This window comes from Panulirus ornatus, chromosome 16 (assembly GCF_036320965.1).
Source record: "Panulirus ornatus isolate Po-2019 chromosome 16, ASM3632096v1, whole genome shotgun sequence".
Lineage (NCBI taxonomy): Eukaryota > Metazoa > Arthropoda > Malacostraca > Decapoda > Palinuridae > Panulirus > Panulirus ornatus.
Window position 1 is genome coordinate 43489069 of NC_092239.1, and position 15224 is coordinate 43504292.

A 15224-nucleotide genomic window follows, 5' to 3' on the forward strand; every position below is an offset into this window, starting at 1 on the left:
TCTGGCTTACTATGATGAATGGGCATTATACATAGGTATAGATTAATGACAATGAAAAGTACAAGCAATGTGGCTTAACTTATTCAAGTACAGACAATGAATAACAAGGGTTGACAATAAAAATAAAAATGTGAGGAGGTATGTAATCAGGGAGTGGCTGAAAGAGAATTCAAGGGTGGAGTGCCGAGATGGTATGGATGTCCAGAAAGGTTGGATGAGGAAGATGAAGGTAATGCATATGAGTGGGGAATTTGGGGAAAAAGAAAGTTGAAGAGTGGTGTGGAAAGATAATGGGCACATCTAAGAATAGCTTAATAATCAGTGTGTGCTAGGACAACAATGCACAGGAAATTCTGCATGGTCCATCCTACATGCATTACATATTGGGAGAAGACATACCGGATACAGTCATACCCATTCCAAATACAGTTCAGTTCATTGCAGATTAACTATCTTCACTAGCCCTCTGATATTTGCTGTTGCCTTAGGCTCATACCTGCAGTAAGATAATTATTTTTTTCCCAACAAAAGTACATTTTTCCTCAGCATAACTTTTGTGGGTATGATTATGAGAGCACTGCTAAAAAACATAAGTCTCTGAGACTGTGACCATCTGTTTCTGAAATATGTACTAATCATGCCATGCTTTTCAAAAAACCCTTGAAAAATTTGTCAAAACAATCTTAAAACCAAGAATATGAAAATATATGTTTACCCCCAAAATAATCATACTACAGAATAGCTTATCATCTAAGATCAACATTAGATCTGGGTTAACAGGAAAGCATAAGGCCTAATCAAGATTCAAAACCATTAAACTCTATTGTTATTCATAGTTAGTAGTTCACAAAATTATCACATTTGGTCATTTAGAAAGTAAGGTGAAAATATCTTAAATTATTAAAAATCAAGAGGAAATTTACTCTTATTTTCATATCCATGTGACATCCTCTACTGAAAACCTGCCAGAGGGAAACAATGACTGCCTCTTTGACCTTTGGAGCAGGTGAGTGCTTCTCCTTAAGGGATGAATGTCTCCTCTCTTATAGTTCTTTTCCCGTCTTTTTCGTAACTGTTGAGCTCTTAATTTCAGTGCTTGTGCTTTCCCTGGAATGTTTAGGAGAGCTTCATAAGTAGAGAGGTTTTTCGGTGTTCTTCTATGAATCTTAAAAGAATTCCTATTAGGTGATTTTCCAAACTTTCTGGCTGTAGGGCTTGGGTGATCATCTGGAGGTACTAAATTGTTACTATTCTTTATGTTCTTAGCCCTTCTTCCCAAAGCAAGTTCTTGGTTGTTTTCTGTTTTAGTAGCATTGTGAATGGTGTTCACTTTCTTTGTCTCCAAGAAAGGAAAGCTCCTTTCAGTACTATTCTCTGTGTTATGATCATGAGTTACATTTGTTGGATGCACATCATTCTGAACATGATGGTTACTTGGATGCCGTTTCCTCCTTGTTTCATAGTCATAGTATTCATACCCATAATCTTCATCGTAGTCATAGCCATATGGAACATATTCATACTCTTCATAATGAAAATCATCCTCTTCAGCTGCTTCCTCAGTTGTGGAATCCCCAGTGGTTATGGTAGATTCTGTTTCAGGTCTCTCTGGACTTTCTGTTCCAGGAAACTCTGTTCTCTCTGTCAAGGAAGGTTGGCTTACTCTAGGAACCCCTCGAGAATGACCTGCTCCATCTGAATCTACTTCCACTGGGTAAGTTACACTTGAGTCTGGTATGGTAGGTAACTGAAGTGATGGAGTGACACTACCACTATGTGTAGGGATTGCCGAATTCACCAAACCATTCAAGCGATCCACCTAAAAGATAGGAAATCCACATTAGAGGTAGCATTAATGAAGGTTCACCATACCAAACAAGTTTTAAGGATGATCTAACCCTTGAATGCCAGAATCATCACAACAAATTGTGCAGACAGCATCAGGAGTGTTAAATTAGTGTTAAATTTCCCAGGCTTATCTTTAATAACCTGCCAATATTCTGAAATAAGTATGATAAATTGTCTGTAGGTCACAAAAGGAGTTTAGTTCTGAGATCTCCACTCTATGGAGTATATTATGAAGTAATTTAGATATGTAAAAATATGTAAATATGTGTAGAAATATATGTGAATGGAAACCATGAACAGTGATAAGTGTCACTCAGTGAATGTGGGTTTTAAGGCTCAGAAGACACCCTTACCCAGTGCTTCCATCTGGGGTGGGGTGTATTGTGCATTATTCTTAGGGCTATCTCATAGCCATATAAGTTATGTTCTCATTTGTTTCTACATATTCTTTATATTTACACATCTTTTTTACTTAGATTTTATAAATGATGATGAGTCATCAATGTATTAGAAGCTCACCCCCTCTGCTAGTCCCTTCTAAGTTTAGCACTACTCATTTTCTATTACCATACAATGTTTGCTCTTTTTTTTTTTTTATATATATACAAGTCTTTTACATGTTCATTTTACAAAGGGAAACAAAAAAAATTTAACTTCTTTCTGACCAAATCCTGTTTTAAGCTTAAGATTAGATCTTGAAAATTTGTAAAGGAAAGTTAATGTAATGAATGGGAAAATAAGACATAAAGAGAAAACTTGATAATCCTAAAATCAATGCCTTTAGTGCTATGCAAGTCCTTTCAGTTTTGCTGACTTACCTGTGCATAGAGTTTATCAGCTGTGGTGCCCAGGCTGTCTGCAGAGCTAGGAACTCTGGCTGGGTCATATGGAGCATCAGGAGAACCAGGTAGAAGACTGTCTGTACCAGCGAGGCCTATGAAAGAACACAAGAACAGACATATTCCTCAGAAGTATTTCACAAAGTTCACAAAGAAGTTCACAAAACCAAATAAAAGTTATAAAATGAGTCTGAGTATATAACATTTACAGATATCCTAGGAGTAACGTGAAAACATATTATGTTGTAAGTTACTGAATCTTTTTGGTTTAAGGAAGAAAACTATATATGATTAAACTCAAGACACCTACATGAAAAATGCTCAGGTCAGCATAATGTTCATGGTGAATACAAAAAGCTTAATACCAAAATAATGTAGTGAAAAGCTTCCTGAAGAATGTAGATTGAATGATGTTCACTACAAGGCAGGTACAATACATTTTACAAAGGCAAGTGTGAAATTGGGAAATGACTATTAACACCATCTGCATTATCACTCGCCATGCTCACTTCTACGTCAGTTGAATAGCTATCTCCATAACACCCTAATCCTCACTACACTCTAGTAGGTCAGGTCTGAGACAATCTTCACCCTTATCATCATATCATTAACACCACAGGCCTAAGGTTTGATACTGGAAAGATCAAAGGCAGCAAAGGCCTTTGACCTGATCCTTATGGGTCAGGTCAGAGGCTATCTTCACTATACCTTCATTCTCAGTACACCCTCATTTTCAATATAACCTCATCTTCACTACACCTTCATTTTCACTATCCTTTTGACACCATTGGCCTCTGGTAAAAATGCATCTGACCTGACCTGTCAAATGCATTTAACTGTTGGAGAGAAAATTAAGATGAAGAGTAAAAAGATGAAATGACACAAATAACACATTTCCCTCTTATGGAAGGAAACCTGTAAGGTTCTAGGTATGGTAGGTGTGGGGACCAGTTGTGTAAAGCAAAAAGAGACTATAAATGTGTCTGTGTGGACACGACTTAATAGCTACTGACTACTTCAATCTTTGCATAATGCATGTATATTATTTTTTAATGGTGAACATGCATCCACTGAATGCCATAGTGTTACATTCTCATGAACATAAGACTCCTCAATGAAGAAAGTTGCTGTGAAACTAGAAATTTCAAAAATATAGATAATTGTACACTGGATTATCATTAAACCAAAACTGCTAGATCAGTGACTCTGCTAGATGTACATTAAGCCAGAATCTGTACATGTCTTCCATACTAAAAGTATGGTAGAATGAAGTAAAAACAAGATGATATAACCATCCTGGTGACAAAATAGGCATAAGGGTGGACGTAGTCACTCAGCTGTGCTCACCCTTGGCAACACACACAACACAGTATAACAATGAGTAAAAAGAGTGTTAACTTACCTTCAGTCACTATTGAAAATTATAATCTGTTGGGTAATTATCTAAAAATATTCAACTGATTAGAAATTTATTAACAAGCTTGCATACAATCACTGGCAGTGAATTATTCATCACAATTAGTTTGTGGGCAATATTCTGTGAATAAAAGTAATCACTGTAGACAGTTACACTATACTGGAAAATCACCTGATGTGATGGTATGGTTGGTTTTCAAGGCAAATCTAAACAGGTTAAAATCTTTCATTTGATTATTGTTTAAGTGGTAGCAATTTAGAGAGGATGCAGACTAATGTGATATGTTAGAGGGTCATGACATCACCAAGTTAGTAATCTTCACAATATCCAGAAAACTACATCACTTGAGTTCAGGGCCATAAAAAGCATCTTTGCTCATACCATGACTCTTAAGAATAGTAATGAATACCTTAAGAAAGAAAGTTAGGTTTCGTAATAGGTAACAGAATGCTGCCTGTCTTTTCATGCAGACACTTGACTCAAGTGGCACTTGAGCAAAATTGTTTTTATTCAAAGAACTCTTGTGTAAAACTGGTTAGCTACTGTCAGAAGTCAGCAGCAAGCATCAACGAGCATGACAGGTGGAGCCCTTGCACCACCATATTTAGGTCTGCTAAGGAGAGTTTGAGTTCAATGTTTATTCTTAAGTTGGATGGGTGCAAAATCCATAAATGGTTATTCCACTGGCTGTTGATTAGTGTGGACTGTGGTAGTGGTGATGGTGGTGGTGGTGTGTCGGATCACCCCACTCCGCTGCTCCCGCCCCTAGCCCTTAGGTCCATTCCCCGTCAGGTGGCAGCCAGGGCCCTAGGGCCTTTAGGTAGTCTGAGGCCTGCCACTGGCCTGCAACACATGGGAAAGCGCTGCATTAGTGATGGGCAGAAGGGGCGGGATGGGCTGAGTGTGGTTTACTTATTAGTAACAAGGGGCATAGTGGGCCCACTTGCTACATGTAATAATCACCCTCATGAACATTATTTGACAAACCATCTCATGTCAGAGATTTACAATTTCTGGTTTGATATATCTCGAAACTGATAAAGATTGGATAAGAGTTGCAAATCATTGTACTAACATTTCATAGCCTGATCTCTAGTGATCTATGGCATATTTCAGCTAGGACTGTGACAATGAACAACAATGCAACCTTAGATGTAGAGGCAGCATATGTCCAGTCTTTACCTCCTCAGGGGTCCTGGAGGAGGTGGACAGGGAGACCTGCTCCGGCAACACCCCACCAAGAGGCGTCCACCACTCAACGGGTTAGTGTCAAGTTAAGTCAGGTTAAGCCAGGGCGAGTTTGTAGAAGCATCCAAGTTAACCTGGGATCACCTGTGAACTTAGTACTTGTTAACTAGTCAGAAAATTCAGGGTTATTTTTTTAAGTTAATGTTAACACTGCTGGAAACATTCACATACAATTTGAGTGTTACTTTGAAATAACATTCATGCACAATGCTGTTAATATTTCAGCTGGATGGCTCTTAGGAATGAGAAAATCACAGGCAGACAATTCAATAGTGCTTGCAACACTAGAATATCTTACTTCCATGAAAAGAGAAAATAAAGGCAATATTCAGCAATGCACAATTATTTATGATTATTATGAAAGTATACATTAGTATATGTGCATAAACATTTGAGAAAAATATCTTTTATGATCTGTGGAAAACTAAAATCTTCAATAGCATATACTAAAAGGAATGTTACTGTCAGCAATATATTTCTTTTACACAACCCTATAAGAGAGATGAACATGAAATAATTTTTTCTTATGGCTTTCACCTGCAATCTTCAGTCTGGGAGATGTACATGAAGGGCTTTTTTGCTGTGGTCTTGAGGTCTATTTTATATCCTAAATAACAGATTTAAGTATAGAAAAAGAAAGAATAGAAATACAATGACACTGCATTTATTCACTAGCAAGGTAAGGCAACCCTTCTGAGAATTCTTACATCACTAGCAAGGTAAGGCAACCCTTCTGAGAATTCTTACATTTAACTGTTTGTTCACTGTCATTATCATAATCAAATGGGGAACTTCATGGCAATATTTTACTACTGTCTAAATGTAATACAAATCAGTAACCAATTCTGTTTCAAATCATGCATGACAATGCAGTTGTAGGCCACAACTAAGCTGCCCAGATTATGTCTTGGAAATGCATCATGTTTAGCAAAGGGTAACTTGTAATATATGCATAACAGATGACTCTCATCCAAAAGCCTTGTAAGCAAACTCCATGCCATGTTGATATGTGAAAAATAGGTTACACTAAAGCAGCTCTTAATCTTAAGTTGTGAAATCTATTATATGGAATGTTTTACAAGTTTAGACTCCTATTCATTCTACTCTTTTTAACACCACACACCATAAACATTACATAAATATATAACATGTTTACTATGTCATGAAGAACTATGATATGAACGAAAGGGAGTATAATGTTACCATACATTTCCTATTTTATCAACATTAAATAGCAGTCTCTGAAGTTAGGCAAGTGGCAGTTAGTACCCATTTAAAGACTGACTGGTACAAAATAAAATATTTTCCACAAAATAAATATTCAGTAACAAGAATGAATGTGCAGATGTACTAGTTACTGTGCTGGATTTTCTAATTATGTGCCACACATTTAAACATGAATTTTTCATGTGGGGATAAGGGAAGGTATGGACAAAGAAAGTATACACATTTAGTCATAAGGGGAGCTGGGGAAGAATGGGATGTATTTAGGGAAGCTGCAATGGCCTGCACAAAAGATGTATGTGGCATGAGAAAGGTGGGAGGTGGGCAGATTAGAAAGGGTAGTGAGTGGTGGGATGAAGAAGTAAGATTGTTAGTAAAAGAGAAGAGAGAGGCATTTGGATGATTTTTGAAGGGAAGTAGTGCAAATGACTGGGAGATGTATGAAAGAAAGCAGCAGGAGGTCAAGAGAAAGTTGCAAAGGGGAAATGAGAGTTGGGGTGAGAGACTATCATGAAATTTTAGGGAAAATAAAAAGAAGTTTTGAAAGGAGGTAAATAAAGTGCAGAAGACAAGAACAAATGGGAACATCGGCGAAGGGGGTAAATGGGGAGGTAATAACACGTAGTGATGAAGTGAGGAGATGGAAAGAGTATTGTGAAGGTTTGTTGAATGTGTTTGATGATAAGAGTGGCAGATATAGGGTGTTTTGGTCGGGTGTGGTGCACGAAGTGAGAGGTTCAGGGAGAAAGGTTTGGTAAATAGAGAAGAGGTAGTGAAAGCTTTGCGGAAGATAAAAGGCGGTGGGTTTCGATGGCACTGCAGTGGAATTTATCAAAAAAAGGGGTGAGTGAGTTGTTGATTGGTTGGTAAGGATTTTCAATGTATGTATGGATCATGGTGAAGTGCCTGAGGATTGGCAGAGTGCATGCATAGTGCAACTGTACAAAGGCAAAGGACAAAGGTGAGTGTTCAAATTACAGAGGCATATGTTTGTTGAGTATTCCTGGGAAATCATATGGGAGGGTATTGATTAAGGGTAAAGCCATGCACAGAGCATCAGATTGGGGAAGAGCGTTGTGCTTTCAGAAGTGGTAAAGGATGTGTGGATCAGGTGTTAGCTTTGAAAAATGTATGTGAGAAATACTTAGAAAAACAGATGGATTTGTATGTAGCATTTCTGGATCTGGAGAAGGCATATGATAGGGTTGATAGAGATACTATGTGGAAGGTTTTAAGATTATATGGCACAGGAGGTAAGCTGCTAGAAGGAGTGAAATGTTTTTACCAAGGATGTAAGGCATGTGTACGAGTGGGAAGGGAGGAAAGTGATTAGTTCTCAGTGAATGTTGGTTTGTCACAGGGGTGCGTGATGTCTCCATGGTTGTTTGATTTGTTTATGGATGGAGTGGTTAGGGAGGTGTATGCAAGAGTTTTGGAGAGAGGGGAGAGTATGCAGTCTGTTGTGGATGAAAGGGCTTGGGAAGTGAGTCAGTCGTTGTTCGCTGATGATACAGTGCTGGTGGCTGATTTGGGGAAGAAACTGCATTAGTTGGTGACTGAGTTTGGTAAAGTGTGTGAAAGAAGAAAGTTCAAAGTAAATGTGAATAAGAGCAAGGTTATTAGGTTCAGTAGGGTTGAGGGACAAGTTAATTGGGAGGTAAGTTTGAATGGAGAAAAACTGGAGGAAGTGAAGTGTTTCAGATATCTAGGAGTGGATTTAGCATTGGATGGAACCATGGAAGAAGTGGGGGAGGGGGCAATTGTTCTGGGAGTGTCGAAGAATGTGTGGAAGTCGAGAACATTATCTCGGAAAGCAAAAATGGGTATGTTTGAAGGAATAGTGGTTCCAACAATGTTATATGGTTGCAAGCCATGGTCTATAGATAGGGCTGTGTGGAGGAGGGTGGATGTGTTGGAAATGAAATGTTTGAGGACAATATGCAGTGTGAGGTGGTTTGATTGAGTAAGTAATAATAGGGTAAGAGAGATGTATGGTTATAAAAAGGGTGTGGTTGAAAGAGCAGAAGATGGTGTGTTGAAATGATTTGGATACATGGGGAGAATGAGTGAGGAAAGATTGATAAAGAGGATATATGTGTCAGAGGTGGAGGGAAGAAGGAAAAGCGGAAGACCAAATTGGAGGTGGTAGGATGGAGTGAAAAAGATTTTGAGAAATTGGGGCCTGAACATACAGGAAGGTGAAAGGTGTGCAAGGAATAAAGTGAATTGGAACAATGTGGTATACTGGGGTGGACGTGCTGTCGATGGATTGAACCAGGGTATGTGAAGCATCTGGGGTAAACCATGGAAAGGTCTCACAACCATATAACATTGTTGGAAACACTATTCCTTCAAACATACCCATTTTTGCTTTCCGATATAACGTTCTTGCCTTCCACACATTCCTCAACACTCCCAGAACCTTCACCCCCTCCCCCACCCTCTGACTTACTTCCCCTACCATGATTCAACCGCTGCTAAGTCAACTCTGAGATATCTAAAGCATTTCACTTCCTCTAGCTTTTCTCCATTCAAACTTACCTCCCAGTTAACTTGTCCCTCAGCCCTACTGAACCTAATAACCTTGCTCTTATTCACATTTACTCTCAACTTTCTTAATTCACACACTTTACCAAAATCAGTCACTCGAATCAACCATCAGTGAACAACAACTGACTCACTAACCAAGCCCTCTCATCCACAACAGACTGCATACTTGCCCCTTTCCAGAACTCTTGCATTCACCTCCCTAACCACCCCATCCATAAACAAATTAAACAGCCATGGAGACATCATGCACCCCAGTGACAAACCAGCATTCACTGGGAACCAATCACTTTCCACTCTTCTCACTCTACACATGCCTTACATCCTTGGTAAAAACTTTTCACTCCTTCTAGCAACTTACCTCCCACACCATATAATCTTAAAACCTTCCACAAAGCATCTCTATCAACCCTATCATATGCCTTCTCCAGATCCATAAATGCTACATACAAATCCATCTGTTTTTCTAAGTATTTCTCACGTACATTCTTCATAGCGAACACCTGATCCACACATCCTCTACCACCTCTGAAAGCATGCCCCTCTTCCCCAATCTGATGCTCTGTACGTGCCTTTACCCTCAATCAATACCCCTCCCATATAATTTCCCAGGAACACTCAACAAACGTATGCCTCTGTAATTTGAACACTCACCTTTATCCCCTTTGCCTTTGTACAATGGCACTATGCATGCATTCCGCCAATCCTCAGGTACTTCACCATGATCCATACATACATTTCATATCCTTACCAACCAGTCAACAACATAGTCACCACCTCTTTTAATAAATTCCAGTGCAGTACCATCCAAACCCACCGCCTTGCCGACTTTCATCTTCCGCAAAGCTTTCACTACCTCTTCCCTGTTTACCAAACCATTCTCCCTGACCCTTTCACTTTGCACACCATCCCAACTAAAATACTCTATATCTGCCACTCTATCATGAAACACATTTAACAAACCTTCAAAAAACTCACACCATTTCCTTCTCACTTCGTCACTACTTGTTATCACCTCCCCATTTGCCCCATTCACTGATGTTCCCATTTGTTCTCTTGCCTTACACACGTTATTTACCTCTTTCCAAAACATCTTATTCTCCCTAAAATTCAATGATACTCTGACTCCAACTCTCATTTGACTTCTTTTTCACCTCTTGCACCCTTCTCTTGACCTCCTGCCACTTTATTTTATACATCTCACAGTCATTTGCATTGCTTTCCTGCAAAAATTGTCCAAATGCCTCTCTCTTCTCTATCACTAACAACCTTACTTCTTCAACCCACCACTCACGACCCTTCCTAATTTGCCCACCTCCAACCTTTTTCATGCTGCATAATCTTTTGCGCAAGCCATTACTGCTTCCTTAAATGCATCCCATTCCTCTTCCACTCCCCTTACATCATTTGCTCTCACCTTTTGATATTCTACACTCAATCTCTCCTGGTATTTTCTCATGCAAGTCTCTTTTCCAAACTCACTCACTTTCACCACTCCTTCTTCCCAAAATTCTCTCTTCTTTGCTGAAAACCTCTACAAATCTTCACCTTCGCTTCCACAAGATAGTGATCAGACATCCCTCCAGCTACCCCTCTCAGATCATAAAATCCAAAAGTCTCTCTTTTACATGCCTATCAATAAACACATAATCCAATTACGTCCTTTGCCACCTGTCCTACTCACATACGTATACTTATGCATATCTCTCTTTTTAAACCAAGTATTCCCAATCACCAGTCCTTTTTCAGCACACAAGTCCACAAGCTCTTCACCATTTCCATTAACAATGCTGAACACCCCATGTACACCAATTATACCATCAACTCCCACATTATTCACCTTCTCATTTAAATCATCCTTCACCATAACCCAGTTTCATGCATCAAAGCTGCTAACACACTCACTCAGCTGCTCCCAAAACACTTGCCTCTCATAATCTTTCTTCTCATGACCAGGTGCATAGGCACCAATAATAACCCATCTCTCTCCATCCACTTTCAGTTTTACCCACATCAATCTAGAATTTACTTTCTTACACTCTATCACATACTCCCACAACTCCTTCTTCAGTCCTACACTCTATCATATACTCCCACAACTCCTTCTTCAGGAGTAATGCTACTTCTTCCTTTGCTCTTGTCCTCTCTCCAAACCCTAACTTTTCTTCCAAGACATTCCCAAACAACTCTTCCCCTTTACACTTGAGCTTCATTTCACTGTGCCAAAACATCCAGGTTCCTTTTCTCACACATACTAACTATCTCTCCTTTCTTCTCATCTTGGTTACATCCACAAACATTCAGACACCCCAATCTGAGCCTTCGAGGAGGATGAACATTCCCTGCTTGACTCCTTCTGTTTCCGCTTTTAGAAATTTAAATACAAGGAAAGGGGGGGGTTCCAGCTACCAAGTCCTGCCCCCTTTGCTTGCCTTCTACAGCACGTGGGGAATTTGTGGGAAGTATTCTTTCTCCCCTATCCCCTATTATTATCATTATTATTATTATTATTATTATTATTATTATTATCATTATTATCATTATCATTATTATTAATATTTTTATTTTATTTTTTATTATACTTTGTCGCTGTCTCCCGCGTTTGCGAGGTAGCGCAAGGAAACAGACGAAAGAAATGGCCCAACCCACCCCCATACACATGTATATACATACATCCACACACGCAAATATACATACCTACACAGCTTTCCATGGTTCACCCCAGACGCCTCACATGCCTTGATTCAATCCACTGACAGCACGTCAACCCCGGTATACCACATCGCTCCAATTCACTCTATTCCTTGCCCTCCTTTCACCCTCCTGCATGTTCAGGCCCCGATCACACAAAATCTTTTTCACTCCATCTTTCCACCTCCAATTTGGTTTCCCTCTTCTCCTCGTTCCCTCCACCTCCGACACATATATCCTCTTGGTCAATCTTTCCTCACTCATCCTCTCCATGTGCCCAAACCACTTCAAAACACCCTCTTCTGCTCTCTCAACCACGCTCTTTTTATTTCCACACATCTCTCTTACCCTCACGTTACTCACTCGATCAAACCACCTCACACCACACATTGTCCTCAAACATCTCATTTCCAGCACATCCATCCTCCTGCGCACAACTCTATCCATAGCCCATGCCTATCGGTATTATTGCAGGTTGAGTATCCCTAATACGAAAATCTGAAATCTGAAATGCTCCAAAATCCAAAACCTTTTTTGCATGGCGACATGACACTACAAGTGGAAAATTCCACACCTGACTTCACTTGCCAACGAAATGCTCCAAAATCCGAAACTTCTTTTTCATGGCAACATGACATTACAAGTGAAAAATTCCACACCTGACTTCACTTGCCAACGAAATGCTCCAAAATCCAAAACCTTTTTTGCATGGCGACATGACACTACAAGTGGAAAATTCCACACCTGACTTCACTTGCCAACGAAATGCTCCAAAATCCAAAACCTTTTTTGCATGGCGACATGACACTACAAGTGGAAAATTCCACACCTGACTTCACTTGCCAACGAAATGCTCCAAAATCCAAAACCTTTTTTGCATGGCGACATGACACTACAAGTGGAAAATTCCACACCTGACTTCACTTGCCAACGAAATGCTCCAAAATCCAAAACCTTTTTTGCATGGCGACATGACACTACAAGTGGAAAATTCCACACCTGACTTCACTTGCCAACGAAATGCTCCAAAATCCAAAACCTTTTTTGCATGGCGACATGACACTACAAGTGGAAAATTCCACACCTGACTTCACTTGCCAACGAAATGCTCCAAAATCCAAAACCTTTTTTGCATGGCGACATGACACTACAAGTGGAAAATTCCACACCTGACTTCACTTGCCAACGAAATGCTCCAAAATCCAAAACCTTTTTTGCATGGCGACATGACACTACAAGTGGAAAATTCCACACCTGACTTCACTTGCCAACGAAATGCTCCAAAATCCAAAACCTTTTTTGCATGGCGACATGACACTACAAGTGGAAAATTCCACACCTGACTTCACTTGCCAACGAAATGCTCCAAAATCCAAAACCTTTTTTGCATGGCGACATGACACTACAAGTGGAAAATTCCACACCTGACTTCACTTGCCAACGAAATGCTCCAAAATCCAAAACCTTTTTTGCATGGCGACATGACACTACAAGTGGAAAATTCCACACCTGACTTCACTTGCCAACGAAATGCTCCAAAATCCAAAACCTTTTTTGCATGGCGACATGACACTACAAGTGGAAAATTCCACACCTGACTTCACTTGCCAACGAAATGCTCCAAAATCCAAAACCTTTTTTGCATGGCGACATGACACTACAAGTGGAAAATTCCACACCTGACTTCACTTGCCAACGAAATGCTCCAAAATCCAAAACCTTTTTTGCATGGCGACATGACACTACAAGTGGAAAATTCCACACCTGACTTCACTTGCCAACGAAATGCTCCAAAATCCAAAACCTTTTTTGCATGGCGACATGACACTACAAGTGGAAAATTCCACACCTGACTTCACTTGCCAACGAAATGCTCCAAAATCCAAAACCTTTTTTGCATGGCGACATGACACTACAAGTGGAAAATTCCACACCTGACTTCACTTGCCAACGAAATGCTCCAAAATCCAAAACCTTTTTTGCATGGCGACATGACACTACAAGTGGAAAATTCCACACCTGACTTCACTTGCCAACGAAATGCTCCAAAATCCAAAACCTTTTTTGCATGGCGACATGACACTACAAGTGGAAAATTCCACACCTGACTTCACTTGCCAACGAAATGCTCCAAAATCCAAAACCTTTTTTGCATGGCGACATGACACTACAAGTGGAAAATTCCACACCTGACTTCACTTGCCAACGAAATGCTCCAAAATCCAAAACCTTTTTTGCATGGCGACATGACACTACAAGTGGAAAATTCCACACCTGACTTCACTTGCCAACGAAATGCTCCAAAATCCAAAACCTTTTTTGCATGGCGACATGACACTACAAGTGGAAAATTCCACACCTGACTTCACTTGCCAACGAAATGCTCCAAAATCCAAAACCTTTTTTGCATGGCGACATGACACTACAAGTGGAAAATTCCACACCTGACTTCACTTGCCAACGAAATGCTCCAAAATCCAAAACCTTTTTTGCATGGCGACATGACACTACAAGTGGAAAATTCCACACCTGACTTCACTTGCCAACGAAATGCTCCAAAATCCAAAACCTTTTTTGCATGGCGACATGACACTACAAGTGGAAAATTCCACACCTGACTTCACTTGCCAACGAAATGCTCCAAAATCCAAAACCTTTTTTGCATGGCGACATGACACTACAAGTGGAAAATTCCACACCTGACTTCACTTGCCAACGAAATGCTCCAAAATCCAAAACCTTTTTTGCATGGCGACATGACACTACAAGTGGAAAATTCCACACCTGACTTCACTTGCCAACGAAATGCTCCAAAATCCAAAACCTTTTTTGCATGGCGACATGACACTACAAGTGGAAAATTCCACACCTGACTTCACTTGCCAACGAAATGCTCCAAAATCCAAAACCTTTTTTGCATGGCGACATGACACTACAAGTGGAAAATTCCACACCTGACTTCACTTGCCAACGAAATGCTCCAAAATCCAAAACCTTTTTTGCATGGCGACATGACACTACAAGTGGAAAATTCCACACCTGACTTCACTTGCCAACGAAATGCTCCAAAATCCAAAACCTTTTTTGCATGGCGACATGACACTACAAGTGGAAAATTCCACACCTGACTTCACTTGCCAACGAAATGCTCCAAAATCCAAAACCTTTTTTGCATGGCGACATGACACTACAAGTGGAAAATTCCACACCTGACTTCACTTGCCAACGAAATGCTCCAAAATCCAAAACCTTTTTTGCATGGCGACATGACACTACAAGTGGAAAATTCCACACCTGACTTCACTTGCCAACGAAATGCTCCAAAATCCAAAACCTTTTTTGCATGGCGACATGACACTACAAGTGGAAAATTCCACACCTGACTTCACTTGCCAACGAAATGCTCCAAA

General features: G+C 39.9%; 1 protein-coding gene across 5 annotated transcripts in view; it reads right to left on the minus strand.

Moving 5' to 3' along the window:
* Window positions 1-797: 797 nt before the first annotated feature.
* LOC139754272 (uncharacterized) overlaps window positions 798-15224 on the minus strand; it is a 450851-nt gene continuing 436424 nt past the window's right edge. For all 5 annotated transcript variants that reach the window (XM_071671650.1, XM_071671645.1, XM_071671646.1 and 2 more), the window contains 2 exons: window positions 2667-2782; window positions 798-1819 (listed from right to left, as the gene is read on the minus strand). In XM_071671650.1, the coding sequence (XP_071527751.1) occupies window positions 932-1819; window positions 2667-2782 (1004 nt within the window). In that variant the 3' untranslated portion in view covers window positions 798-931. The remainder of the gene's footprint in view (window positions 1820-2666; window positions 2783-15224) is intronic.